The sequence below is a fragment of the Salmo salar genome, chromosome ssa09 (assembly GCF_905237065.1).
Source record: "Salmo salar chromosome ssa09, Ssal_v3.1, whole genome shotgun sequence".
Taxonomy (NCBI): Eukaryota; Metazoa; Chordata; class Actinopteri; order Salmoniformes; family Salmonidae; genus Salmo; species Salmo salar.
In genome coordinates this window covers 123,272,197-123,287,149 of record NC_059450.1, presented here as the reverse complement: position 1 = coordinate 123,287,149, position 14,953 = coordinate 123,272,197, and the positions used below count along the sequence as shown (strand labels likewise).

Sequence of the window (14,953 nt, the reverse complement as noted above, 5' to 3'; positions counted from 1 at the left end):
ACACACACACACACAAAACTCACTACGACACACAAACATTCTTACTCCATCTGCGGTCTGAATGAGGCATTAAAAACACAGCTGGAGCAGCGGAGGACAGGTAGTCAGGAAGCCACCCACACCCATCCAGTGGTTGGCTCCCAGACCACAAGTGGGACCCCTCTACCTCTCCCTCAGCACTACCTCTCCCTCAGCATAGTACGAGCCAGCCGTATCACCCTGGTCCTGCCAGACTTAACGGCCTCCGCCTCTGATCCGGGACCAGTATATGAGTAGAACCACCGCGTTTCACAAGCATCTGAGAGGGATAAATCCAGAGAGGACCGTGGGAGGTCCTGCGCCCTGATTGGTGACTTGGTTCTGTGGGAGGTGGGCTGTCGTTGCGCTGATTAGTCGGTCAATGGTGTTGTGGGAGGTGGATATTGACAGAAGCCAACCACAGACCCCAGCTGGTGGTGGCTGTATCTCCAGCTGGCTGGAAAAACATTGTACATTTTCTGATGCAAATGACCCCAGTTAACCCGTCCCCACAAATACATTTTGTGTCATAATGCATTGTGTCATTTTTGGAGTCACTTTTATTCTAAATAAGAAAAGGATATGATTCTAAACACTTCTACATGAATGTGGATGCTACCGTGATTACGGATAATCTAGAATGAATAGTGAATAATGCTGAGTGAGAAAGTTAGACGCACAAATACTGTTTCATACACCCCCCCCCCACAAAAAAAAATGCTAACCTCCCCAATTATTGTAATGGTGAGTGGTTAGCATGTCTTGGGAATATGATATATATATATTTTTTCACAACTTCCTCCTTCTAGCAGAGCAGAGGCCTGACCAACCCAACCCTGACCACAGCAGCCCCAGAAGACAGACCTAACGGTGCTTCTGACCATGAGTGGCCTCAAACAGGCCCAGAGGCTGAACACATTTCTGCAGTGTCAGGATAGGACGTTTTGTCTGCTCAGCCAGTTTCTCATATCAAAGAAATGGGAATGTAGTCCATGTAGAAAATGACAACTATGAAAGCACTGGGTGCTGAGTAAGAGAAACATATATACATTGGGAGATGGTTGTGAGGGAAGTGTGTGTGTTTGTCTGGGCACAGACCAGGATGGCAAACATTGTGAAATTGGTTGAAAATCGTTGAGCGATGCCAGTGGGCTCTTGAAACTGATTCTTCAGGGGGACGTGTTAGGAGAGGAATGGGAGGATGGGGGAAGAGAAGAAGAGGAAGTAGACAATGCTGCATGATAGATCCTGTGTTGCAAAATAGAAGTCTAACATTGGACACAAATATGTCTCAACATTTTAAGCTGTTGGTACCACGGAGGCCATTTTGTAGACACAAATACGATGTCATGTTGTTTATGTTCCCATCATCCCTCTCTCCAGCTGACACATATAGTAGATTCTTAATACCAGCCTGAAAAAGTGTCTGCTCTAACATTGGCTCATATCTCTTCTTCCTGCTCTGACATGAGATGAGAAAATGCAGCAAGACACTGGACGTTACCATGGCAACAGAAGAGAGAAGGAAGAAAAGGAAGGAAGGAGGATACCATGGTAACGATGAGCAAAACAGTCAAATACAACATTATCGGATGTATAGGGTACATGACGCAACTCTACTAGAACAAGATTGTTCCAGAACAGGAATAAAGGACAACAACATAGTCAAAGGGATTAGAGTGACTGATCAGTGCAGCAGCGAGCGATCAAGCATCACCATGGCAACAGTACAGTGGCGAGTCGCTGAGAGAACCAAAAATGGCCGTCACTAACTAGGCCTCCTTTTAACCAGAACCTTCCTTCTTACTGGGTCTCTTCATATCATTCAGATACAGAACTAAACGACAACTAAGCATCGTTAGAGGCACAGTTAACTGCCATTCCGCCTGGTATTCCATCCATGGAAGTCACATGACAAGGGAAATTAGTGTGCAGGCAGCTAAGCAGCGAGCTGGAACAGCCCCATTACCATGTGATAAATGGCTCTCCCTCAGAACCATACGTAATTTCAGCACTTTCCCCCAGGGACGTGATTGATCACAGGGTATGGAGAGCTGAGGCCCACCAATCTGGGATCAGTAGGCTGGGACAGGCTCAGTCAGTCAACCCAGCGTAAGGAGTATGGAGATCAGCACCAGAACACATTAAGGCCAGGCCACGCTGTTAGTACCACTAGGCTGCAATGAACAGATCAGGGAAGGCCAGACTGAATCTGAGAAACCAACCTGAGCCTCCAAAAATATTTTTGAGAAATGCTTGAATAGGCACATTTGTCACATTACGCCGGCATTGTGACCAAAAGATTAAGGGGGTTAGCACTTCAGAGGCCCCTATGAGGATTAAATCATGTTTTTAATAGTCTATACATTAATGTAGGAAAACATAATTGTGCAGAAATATGGAGGTCCTATAGGTGTATAGGTCCTTATGTATATCAGAACATGTGATGGGAATAAATTGGTCCTTTCTGGTCTGGTGGCTGGTGTAAGGTGTAATTACTCAATTACAATGTGATAAATATTCACCTCTTAAAGTGGTAGTATTTCAAGGCGTGCAGTTATAAAATATGTAGATAGTATCACTTAAAACTATTTACCCAAGTTTACTACGAGATTCAATCTTCTTGATGCCTGGGCAAGCACTGTGAGAGGGATTGTGCAAGTTAATTTGGCAAAGTAGTCCACGCAATATCTGGATAGCATTACAGGAGACGTGAAGCCAGCCTCATTGAACGGCTTGCCCCGCACCCCTGAAGATCAAAATACGTGTCATTAAGCATTTTTTCACCACTTCCAAACAGGTCACAGAATCAGTGGTAATTACTTGAATTGCAGTGATTAATGACACCTCGGTTGGCTATGTGGGACTAGACTATAAGGCAGGGTTCCCCAACTGGCGGCCTGCAGGCTGAATATTATATTATTTGGCACCCCAAGTTCTGACCCCCCCAAAAAAAGTTATTTTATTTTTATACTTTTTTTTAAATTGTTGGACATAAAAGACCGTAAAAACACCAGCAAATCAGGTCCAAGTGATTTTAATTTGGGAAATCTGTTCCAAAGTATTCCCATGCATAATAGAGAGATATACAGTGCATTCGGAAAGTATTCAGGCCCCTTCACTTTTTCCACAATTTGTTACATTATAGCCTTATTCTAAAATGGATAAAAACATAAATACTTCTCATCAATCTACACACACACAAAAAACTGAAATATCACATTTACATAAGTATTTAGACCGTTTACTCAGTACTTTGTTGAAGCCCCTCTGGAAGTGATTACAGCCTCAAGTCTTCTTGGGTATGACGCTACAAGCTTGGCACACCTGTATTTGGGGAGTTTCTCCCAATCTTCTCTGCAGAGCCTCTCAAGCTCTGTCAGGTTGGATGGGGAGCGTCCCTGCACAGATATTTTCATCTCTCTCCAGAGATGTTTGATCGGGTTCAAGTCCAGCTCTGGCTGGGCCACTCAAGGACATTCAGAGACTTGTCCCGAAGCCACTCCTGCATTGTCTTGGCTGTGCTTAGGGTCGTTGTCCTGTTGGAAGATGAACCTTCACCCCAGTCTGAGGTCCTAAGATCTCTGGAGCAGGTTTTCATCAAGTATCTCTCTGTACTTTGCTCTGTTCATCTTTCCCTCGATCCTGACTAGTCTCCCAGTCCCTGCCGCTGAAAAACATCCCCATAGCATGATGCTGCCACCACCACCACCACACTTCACCTTAGGAATGCTATTGGCCAGGTGATGAGCAGTGCCAGGTTAACTCCAGACGTAACGCTCGGAATTCAGGCCAAAGAGTTGAATCTTGGTTTCATCAGACCAGAGAATCTTGTTTCTCATGGTCTGAGTGTCCTTTAGGTGCCTTTTGGCAAACACCAAGTGAGCTGTCATGTGCCTTTTACTGAGGAGTGGCTTTGTCTGGCCACTCTAGCATAAAGGCCTGATTGGTGGAGTGCTGCAAAGATGGTTGTCCTTCTGGAAGGTTCTCCCATCTCCACAAAGGAACTCTGGAGCTCTGTTAGAGTGACCATCGGGTTCTTGGTCACCTTTCTAACCAAGGCCCTTCTCCCTTGATTGCTCAGTTTGGCCAGGCGGTCAGCTCTAGGAAGAGTGTTGATGGTTCCAAACTTCGTCCATTTAAGAATGATGGAGGCCACTGTGTTCTTGGGGACCTTAATGCTGCAGAAATGTTTTGGTACCCTTCCCCAGATCTGTGCCTCGACACAATCCTGTCTCAGAGCTCTATGGACAATTCCTACAATCACATGGCTTGGTTTTTGCTCTGACATGCACTGTCAACTGTGGGACCTTATAAGAGCAGACCTTGAAAATTCTAGCCCCTTGGCTGCTGCCATAGAAGTGCCAATCCAAGAAGGCTAAAGGTCATTGGCCACAGATAAAATGATGTCAAATCCCTTTATATGTACAGTAGCTTTGATTGGACTGATCATGTCAACATCATACTTTCAAAATCTTAGCTAGCAGTTATCATCATGAATCAAATCGACAATCTACTGGCAAATCCTTTTTAATTCTTGTCATATGAAGAGAAATTATGAAGAGAAATTATAGATAAAACGTATCGGTGCTCATCGGCCATTGGACATAAACATTACACAACAAGTTGGAAATCGCATATTCAACGAGTGGTTTGGAAGGAATCACTGACAGTGGCTGTGTGGCCCCACATCTGGGATTAAGGTACTCTTTTCCAAATGTAAAATTATAAAATGTCAACATTGGCCATGCTATCAATGAAGCATGATTTGTGCCGCAGTCAAAACAACTGTTAACTCGGAGGACCGCCGCACCACCTTTCTATTCAAGTCAATCAAATGTATTTATAAAGCCCCTCTTACATCAGCTGATGTCACAAAGTGCTGTACAGAAACCCAGCCTAAAACCCCAAACAGCAAGCAATGCAGGTGTAGAAGCACGGTGTAGATGCACGATTAACCGAGCACAACAATGTGAGTCCAAAAATGTATTATGCAGCTTCATAAATTATGTAATATGCCAGGGAGATATGTATACTGTAGCTAAGAAAGTAATACTAAGTGTATGTTGTGTAGTAAAATGTTAGTAGCCAATGTGCCTCACCCTAATAATTTGGTATATCTACCCCTATTCATTTCGCCTACTGTTCTGACTGTTCTACTGTAGCCTATAACCTGTTTTAGAGAAATGTAATTGTCAAATATTGTAAGAGCTTTCATTGTCTGCTTATATGTCCCCTTTATTTATCCTACGGTTCTAACTTGGTGTACAGGGAGAGCACTGTTAGAACGGCCCATGTTCTGAATTCTGTCGCTGTACACTTCAAAAGTGCTAAACAAATAGTTATATTGATTCCGTCCGTCCTAGCTCGCTCATTGTCTTAATCAAAATTACGGATTGCCTCTTATCCGCTTGTCGTCCCCTTATGCCATAGTTTGTACATCTCAATTGTCATTAGAAACCACATTTATTTAAGCAAGTCAGCCATGTCAGCTATGTTTTTTTAAAGGCAGTAAATGAGGCTGAACAAACTGTTTCGCTGCCAGACAAGGCTCTACTGATAGCCAGGTGTAGCAGTTGGGCCAGCTTTATGTAGGCCCTAACAGTTTGTAGGCACCATTTGTCACCATTATAGTGCAACTAATGTACTGTTTAGTGTTGTGTAGTGGCTTTGCTGGCATGCATTCCACTTTTAGTTTCTTTTGCTCCACCAAGATTTACATGCTAAAATCGGCAGTGCTTATGTATAAGGTATTTCTGTTTTTTGATATATATTTGCTTACAATTAAAAAACAAAAAAAACGGTTTTCGCTTTGCCATTATGAGGTATTGTGTATAGATTGATGAGTCGCTCCAGAGTGGCGCAGCGGTCCAAGGCACTGCATCGCAGTGCTAGAGGAGTCACTACAGACCCTGGTTCAGTTCTAGGCTGTATCACAACCGGCCGTGATTGGGAGTCCCATCGGGCGGCGCACAATTGGCCCAGCATCGTTCGGGTTTGGCCGTCATTGTAAATAAGAATTTGTTCTTAACTGACTTGCTTAGTTAAATAATGGTTAAATAAAAAAAAAATTTAAAAATGCATTTTTTATTTTGTATTATTAAATCAATTTTAGAATAAGGCTGTAGAGTAAAATGGGGGAAAGGTGAAGGTCTGAAAGTCTCAATACTTTCCGAATGTGATCCTATACAAATGTAAGCAAGTTTTGAAATGATTATGTTTTAATCAAATATTTTATCAGTTTGGGCTTCTATCGGTCAATTTGCAGTCTACAAATATTTTGCAATAATGTTCTGCCCCCAATCTCCCAAACCCCGGTTAATGCCCGCGGCTGAATCTAGTTGATGATCCCAACTATAGGGTGATCCATGGCCTCTGCAACATTACTCAAACTAAAAAACAGCTTGACAGAAATGGGGTCCAGCAAGTAGATGTTACACAATATAGCACATTCTCAGAATGGTTTATCATGATGAAAAAGGGATGGCCATATTCAAGCGAAGTTCCAGGAGTCTGATAAACCTATAGTTTACACTGTAACCTAGCAGGCTTGCGTAACGTGTATGACCGCGATACAACGTAGCCTAGAACGAGTTGGGTAATGGGGCTACTCCAGAGAGGAGGCAAGACGAAAGAGAGAGGGTTTGAATTCAGAGAAACGAGCCTACCATCGCGCAGGCGGCCACCTGCGTAATAAAACAATCCTTTGTGCAATGATAGGACTGAAACACACAACACATCCGAAGACTGTGTTTTGCATCTGACCAACAAAAAAGCACAGAGACCATGCTAATATGCACGATGTGTTTTCATACCGTTAAACATCTGACAGACAGACAATAATATCCCTAAATATGCGCTGGTCTGGAATACTAATCAATCCATACCTGCAATCGCTCTGTCGCTGGCTGCCACATTTTAGAAGAATCAAAGGTTTCCGTCTCTACTGAAGCTGGTTATTCTCTGTGTAGTCCAGCTCACATCTGCTCGTTCTCGGCGCTTGCTTCTCCTCTTCTGCAATCTAGAGAAGCAGACAGTGAATTCCAATGAAGCGTGATGAAGCTCCGCCTGCGAGCAGTTCCGAGACTGGTCTGCAGGGAGCGGTAGCGACAGCAGCAAGTAACGACAGGACGAGTCCTATAGCCAGCCAGACATCACCGAGAACAGAAACAAACTTTCCTGCTGGAATGTCGCAAAATAATTCCATTGACTGCATATTAAAGGCTCACATAAAAATATTGCTAGTATTTCAAGCAATTTTGGTCAGTGTTACTCCACAGCTTGGTTTACTAATCGCTTTGTCCTGTTATGGTTTGCCCATGGTTTTGATGGTTGATGGCCCACTTCTACATTCCAGCCTTCTGGCTCCAGTGAAATGGCTCCATCAGATCTGGCCATGACTCAGTTTATAGGAGCTATGCCCACCAATGGTTCCCTGCGGAGGCCAAACAGTGCCCGTGACCCTGGAGGTCATGGAAAGGGGAAAGGGGGTCAACGAAAGTCCCCCACTCAGACTGCAGTGTAGGGTGAAACGCATCAATTACCACTGGTTCCTCTCATCTCCACTCAGTCTGTCTCTGTGTCTGTGTGTGTGTGTGTGTGTGTGTGTGTGTGTGTGTGTGTGTGTGTGTGTGTGTCTGTGCATGCTTACGTGTGTGGCACTGGGTGTGTTTGTGTGTGTGTGTGTGTGTGTCCGTGTGTGTGTTTTTAGGCGCGGTGAGTGTCGAGACAACATCACAGCTAGCCTGTATTTACAGATGTTTACTCTGGGAACATCTGGATCAAGCAGGAGGTCACCAAGGCCACACACAGGGCTAACAACAAGGGTATTTCCCACTGCTGACATGTTGTCTGGAGAAACTAGGCATGGAGAGACTGTCTATTAGTGGAAACATGTTGCCCATTGTCCTATAGTAGTGGGTGTTGAGTTAATTCTGAAAACAGTCTGGCCAGTGTTGTTGAGGTCATATAGTCTGTTGTGTCTTTTAGTGGCTTGATGATAGATAACGCCAGTGCTGACAAAACCTCTGGTTTTTACCTGTTTTTCCTTCAGTTGATAAGATTGATAAGGTTCTCAGGAGTTGTGAAATGCACAATATTGATATGATATAATTTTGAGTTGGTTTTCAAAGCACTAGTCTAAGTGAGGCGAGGTCTTAGTGTTTCACTTAGCCTTGTGCTTTGTCCAAAACGAGTACTTAGCCTTGTGCTTTGTCCAAAACGAGTACTTAGCCTTGTGCTTTGTCCAAAAAGAGTACTTAGCCTTGTGCTTTGTCCAAAAAGAGTACTTAGCCTTGTGCTTTGTCCAAAAAGAGTACTTAGCCTTGTGCTTTGTCCAAAAAGAGTACTTAGCCTTGTGCTTTGGAGGTTATCCAAATCCAGTTGTCATGTCGTGATAAATCACGTTTGCGACTTCAGTATTATTTTCCAGTAGACAGTAGACACCAGTAGAGCTGGAGCACAGCGGAGAAGATGGCCAAAGACCGAAGGAAGTGGCGATCCTTTGTTGCTGCCCAATGCTCGAGCCGGCGTGACGGGATGAGTGCGTCAGTGAGCTGAGGTTTTACATATAAATGCTCATGTTTAAACACGTGTATTACAGTGACCAAGTCTTGTCATAGTACATTTCCATTGAGTCAACAGAACCCTGTGAGTCAAATGTTTTCCTAGACACAAATAGACCTCTGGTGTCATGATAAGGACAAACACCACGGAACTCACACAAGACACCAGCTGGGTTTGTGTTCACTTAAACCTTTATTGTTACATCATTGAACATAGATAATAATCATGTGGTTCTTCTCTTTTAAAAAAAGGACAATGACCCTAGTAGGCTAAACATCAGTCAAGTGGAGAGCTCACTCGGTGCTCCGCCCATCCGGCGCCCCAAAACCAATGCACCCAGGGGTTGACCCTGAGTGGAACAACACAACCGCACACAGACAGAGAGAGACACCTATACCTGGGACACAGAAGCACATGTTACTGGAGCAGACCCACCAGCTGACCCCACCTGTCAATCATCCACACAAGACCCGCCCTCCCCACCTGTCAGTCATCCACACAAGACCCGCCCATTGGCTACTCCGACCACTCCTGCGAAAAACACTGGCCTCATATAGGGAAACCATACAACACTGTGAATACAATTATTTCTCCTTCTTTACTTGTACAGAACTTGTAAATAACAAAAACATGACAACCAATGTTTTTTAAAATGAACACTGTTTTAAAGCTTCCCCCATAGTGGTTTTATACGTCTGTTCTACTTCTACCACACGTTGTTGCCTGAAGAAGGAGACGATTTTGGCACAAACCTGGTAAAGATACAGTAAATCAATCACAATGTACGGAGGGTTTCAAAATTATGCAGAAACCATCAAATCTACCCATGCACCAAGTAAGGCAACCTACTGCAGATTTTTTATATAGAAAGATATATATATATATATCGTACTGCACTATGACAAGTGCACCTATTTCTACCACACCTGTAAGAACTCCTATCAGCAGCCTCTGCTGAATCTACACTTTAAACTGAGCTCATGGGTTGGTGGGGGACGTCAGGAACCGCCCTCTCTAGGACCCCAATGGCATCCTGGGTAATGTAGTCACATTCTACTGGAAAGAAGAAGCAACCAACATGGCAATGTCATCCAACACCTACTAAAATAATGCAAGGTACGCTCTTATGCTACAGTAGCTTTATGGATATTCCAACCGTAAAATAGATTTGTATTTTTCTTCCCGCGGAACTATTGTTTTGTCCACATTTATTTTTTCAATGTTTATGTAAAGAAATACTAAATGGTTTGCATTGACTGAATTTGTGTGTATTGGTGCACATCCGAACATGTCCAGTTAGTTGTATGTGTGAACAGGTGATGCGTGGTACTGTGTGTGGGTGGGTGTGCTGCCTCTGTGTTTTCTACAAATCTTTTGTTTTGATCAACGTGACCAGGGGCTTGTCGTCAGGGCTGTAGTCCTCGTAGGTGATGGGTGCGGCGTCGTACATGGCTGGCCGGGACTTCTTCCCAAATCTGAGAGAGAGGACAAAAACACATACATGGAACATCACTTCAGGTAGGACAGCTAGCTACACACAAGACAGTTCTAAATGTTTCAAGTGTAGAGTTGCTAGGTTGAGAATGAAATACCGGTGGCAGGTGAGTGTAATGTTATAAAGGATATGTTGCATGTTACTAACAGAGTAATATGAATATGGTGTTGTAAGAGAGGTATTACACATTTCCCCACAAATCTACCGGAACGGTCCTTTATCTCGTGTTTTTTCTAGTATTACATTGTTATTGATTATTGTATTGTTGGGTTTTGAGTTTGCAAGAAAGGCATTTCACTGTACTTGTGCATGTGACATTAAAAACCTGAAACTTGAACGGGCCTTTATCTCCAGGTAAACAGTAAATCTATAACAGGAGGGGTTTGTATTGGCTGAATCAAATGAACACATTAAATGTTAACAATGTTGGGGCACTTGTATTCTTATAGTAAGCGAACATGGTGCCGTCTCACCTGGCATGGCGGATGGATGCGATGGCGTTGCTAAACTCGCTGTCGATGCTGCGGCAGTTGTAAAACTCCTGGTAGGCATGGCGAGATGAGCCCTGGTACTCGATGCGGCTGATGCGGCAGATGCCCACGATGAGGATGATGAGCATGAGGACGAAGGCCACGCACAGGGCACCGATGATGATGTAGAGGGAGTGACGTGGCATGTTGGTCAGGGTGTCCTCGGGGTGGGCCGTCTTCCACTGCAAGTCTGAGAGATTGACAGACAGACAGATTGTTATGAATAACTTAATAAGAAAGGCATATACATGTAATCATATATCATAATTAACTCCTTCAAACAGGGGATTCTGGGTAATGTACTTACGTATCTCACAGCTGGCCCCTATCCAGCCTGGGGGGCAGTGGCAGGTGTAAGCATTTGATTGGCCGATGCAGGTTCCACCGTGATGACAGGGGTTGCTCTCACACTCGTTGACATCAACCTCACAGTCCTCCCCTGAGAGAACCGATAGTGTGGGGGGAGGGTTATGTTTAACTGGAACAGCAGGTACAGGTATATTTCCAAAGTGATCGGAGGGGGTTTGCTCCCTAATCAGAACAGCCTACTCCCACCTGTGTCACCAAGGCCCATTATGATAGACTGGGTGACAGACGTGTATTCACACACACACACACACACACACACACACACACACACACACACACACACAACACACACACACACCACATGCATGCACGCACACACAAAACACACACATACAGTGCAGAGTTGAAATGCTCACCCAGGTAACCAGGTGGGCAGACACAGGTGGTGTTGAGGCCCACACTATCACAGCGTCCTCCGTTCTGACAGTGAGCCTTCAGACAAGGATCCCTATAGATCTCGCAGTGTCTGCCTGCACAGGGACACACACACATGACCCATTAATGACGCACACACAGTACTCTCTATAGACCTGGGTTCAAATTACATTAGAAATATTTCAAACACTTTAAGCATTACCTTTAGCCTGTCTTGAGTGCCAGGGGGGCTGTGTTTGTACTTTTGGGACTTTTCTATTGTTTCCATTGCAACAAGACAAGCTCAATCAAGCACAGCATAAGCATCTGACATGATTACAAATTGTATTTGAATCCAGGTCTGCTCTACATATAACAGTTTACACCAACTCAGCACACTATCTCGCAATCTACTACAAAAACACATAACTGTAGACAACATACAATCACTTATATGAATACATTTGTAATACAGGTTGTAGAAACTCATTGAATTAGCATACATATTGCAGTATCAGCATCATCACACAAGCACACCCCAGGATAACATACTTAAAACTGTCCCCGTTGAGTTGTCAGTCACACATACCTTCATACTGGGGAGTGCAGACACATTCGTAAGCGTTGATGAGATCTCTGCAGGTAGCGTAGTTCTGGCAGGGGGCTGACAGACACTCGTTGTATTCCTCCTCACAGTACAGACCATGGTACCCTGGGAGAGACACACACACACACATCAAGTCACACTGTCTTTGATCATAATATTAGACGACAGTTCAAGTAATGATTACGTTTAGATATCACTAACGAGAAGATCACAGTGAAACACCTCAGCACATCATATGTTTTAAGATATGTTTTTAATGGGTGAGATAAAAGTGGTTTAATGTGCCTTTATTTCTATATAGAGATTATCACTTAGACGGAACAAGTCAATGCATTTGTTTCCCTACATGACTGAACCTTGTGGATGCTACATCCACAGACATCCTATTAAATCAATTCTAGATGTAATTCTATGGTTACATCGATACAGGCATGATTCAGCCGTGACTGTTGGTGGTCTATTAAATGCAGTACACTCCAGTTGCCACTGGGTGGCAGGTTTGCACTGGGACTGAGAACAGTGGCTCTTGGTGTTTTTCCCCATAAAAGAGAAGCAATATGAGCCCAAGGTCAGAACACAGTGATTGACAGAATCTCAGAGTTGACATAGGACATTGTGTTCTTTTCTTCAGAGCTTACAAGCAGAAGCTACAGTACTGAGTATAGACATGTCTGTATGTGTAATGCGTGTGTGAGTGTGTGTTGGGCTGTGTGTGTGTCTGGCTGTCTGCTTGTGTGTGCATGTGTTTGTTGTTTACCATGAGAGGAAACATTTACATACAAAGTAAGCCTTGATAAATCCCAAAGGTTCTCATAAAAAGCCAGTGAAATGTCAAGTGCCTTTCCCAGACTCCCAGACCCATTTCCTCTGGCTAGTCTGACTCTCCTCTGTCTGATATGGATACAGGGAGTCTGGGATCCACTACTAGAGTATATATCAGCTCCTCCACAGCCTCCTCTCCTTGTAGAGGACACAGACACCAGCTGGCATTTTGATGAACACGAGAAAAGGTCAATTATTTCCATAAGCGAGTCTGATGTGTGTGTCTGTCTGTCTGTGTGTGTTGTGTGTGTGTGTGTGTGTGTGTGTGTGTGTGTGTGTGTGTGTGTGTGTGTTTGTGTGTGTGTGTGTTTTGGTTGCTTGTGTGTGTGCCTTCTTGCATGTGTGTGTGCATGAACATACGTATGTCTATGTGTGTGTGGAGTCTGGGTGTGGAGAGTTAAGCGTCTGGAATGCTGATTGCAAATCACAAATCGTATCATTCCCATTAGATGGTGGCTGTAAGAACGGAAATGTGTGATTGGACGACATCATCTGCCCAACTTGTGTAGTCAGACAACGGTTGCAGACAGACAGTGGTCTGGAAGGAAGTGGAAAGCAACTGTTTCACCTAATAAAAAGAGATCCTAATACAAATCTATCGCCATGGCAACCAGATGACAGAGGAGGGGGAGAGGGAAATGAGGTAAGGAAAGAGAGACAAAGAGAGCGGGACAGAAAGCCAAAGAGAGAAAGAGATGATGAGCAATGGAGAATAACAGAGAATATGTTAGTGTGAAAGGTGAAAAGAGATATTATATTATGTGTGAATATACTGTCAGTATATACATGGGAAGGAACATACTGTACCAATGCAAGGTCGGAGGTTGTTTCTATGAGAGAACAAATAACATAATGCAATGTTATGAGACAATAATATACTAATGAGAGTATGAACACAGTGAGAAGTATCTGGCTACAGAGGACAATAGAGTAGATAGTGTGATCACCAAAGAAACGATTTTAAGTGAAGTGATCTAAAAAGGTGGGTTGTTTCGGTAAAAAATCAAAAACGGCCATTACTAATTTAGAGTGTATCTCACTCCACGCTCAACCTAAGATTGCAAATGAAATCAAAATGAAAACTTAAAGATGGAAAGATATATATATAAAGGGAACTCCAGGACAGACTGTGTTGATGGTTCTACTGATGGGGTCCTGCAGTCACACCCAGACCAGGGATCAAATACTATTTTAAATCTTTCCAATATTACTACCATTTGTTTTAGCCTGCCAAATGGGCAGGGTTTGCAATTTTGCAACTATTCTATTGGTTCCCTTGTACCAGGCAAGCTCAATCAAGCCCAGCTAAAGTAATTGAAATTATTTCAAATACTATTTGAACCCAGGTCTGGTTACAACGCTGGGTAATTGCTGAATAAGAGATAATGATTTGTCATCATTCCACACCATTAATCTGAGCATGGAGCCATAAAAACCAGTGGCATGATCAATGAGCCTGTAATGACACGTCAGTCATGCTTTACCCACGGTGTGTCGTAATCAATGATATCACTGGGGTGGGGAATGGGTTGTGGAATGATGAGTAGTAACAATGCTAATTTATGATGTTGTACAGTGCATTCGGAAAGTATTCAGACCCCTTCACTTTTTACACATTTTGTTACTTTACAGCCTTATTCTAAAATGGATTTGTCACTCCTACTCCCACTCCCTCTCTCCAGCCCTCGACGTCGCCGGTCTACTAACCACCGGCCCTGGCAACAATCATTACGCACACCTGGTTATCATTATCTCCTTGATTACTCCCCCTTTATTTAGCCCTCAGTAGACAGCAGTCACTAGATAGTATTGTTTTCTCTCACGTTCTGTACGCTTCTCATTTTCTGTTCATCAGCATTGTTTTATTATTAAACTCACCTACTGCACCTGCTTCCTGACTCCCGGCGTATTTAGTTACAGAATACTACCTCGCAACATGGAAGCATCAGAGGATAAAACCATCTTCCAGATGGTCAAGGATCAGGGTCATCTACTCCACCAACACCACGAACCAGCTGACGCAATTGGGTACAACCATGAAGGAGGTCCTACGCATTATCTACCGGCTCGACAAACCCAGTGAGGCTCTCAATACGCCTATCAGAAGGCCACAGTGAGCCAGTCCCCCAGCCTAGTCAGCTGTCCACCCAGGTCAACGATGCCTTATTGTCCCTTTCGGAGATGTATGACAGT

General features: G+C 43.8%; 2 protein-coding genes across 2 annotated transcripts in view; both read right to left on the bottom strand.

The window, feature by feature from the left end:
- Positions 1–7,057, bottom strand: part of LOC106612574 (PTB-containing, cubilin and LRP1-interacting protein) — a 37,752-nt gene extending 30,695 nt beyond the window's left edge. Inside the window, exon 1 of the mRNA XM_014213855.2 lies at positions 6,906–7,057. Coding sequence (XP_014069330.1) covers positions 6,906–6,935 — 30 coding nt within the window. The 5' untranslated portion in view covers positions 6,936–7,057. The remainder of the gene's footprint in view (positions 1–6,905) is intronic.
- A 1,699-nt stretch (positions 7,058–8,756) lies between these two features.
- The window catches only part of LOC100380637 (delta and Notch-like epidermal growth factor-related receptor), a 72,265-nt gene continuing 66,068 nt past the window's right edge, over positions 8,757–14,953 (bottom strand). The window contains exons 9-13 of the mRNA XM_014213856.2: positions 11,921–12,043; positions 11,334–11,447; positions 10,916–11,047; positions 10,552–10,798; positions 8,757–10,058 (exon numbers count right to left, since the gene is read on the bottom strand). Coding sequence (XP_014069331.1) covers positions 9,947–10,058; positions 10,552–10,798; positions 10,916–11,047; positions 11,334–11,447; positions 11,921–12,043 — 728 coding nt within the window. The 3' untranslated portion in view covers positions 8,757–9,946. The remainder of the gene's footprint in view (positions 10,059–10,551; positions 10,799–10,915; positions 11,048–11,333; positions 11,448–11,920; positions 12,044–14,953) is intronic.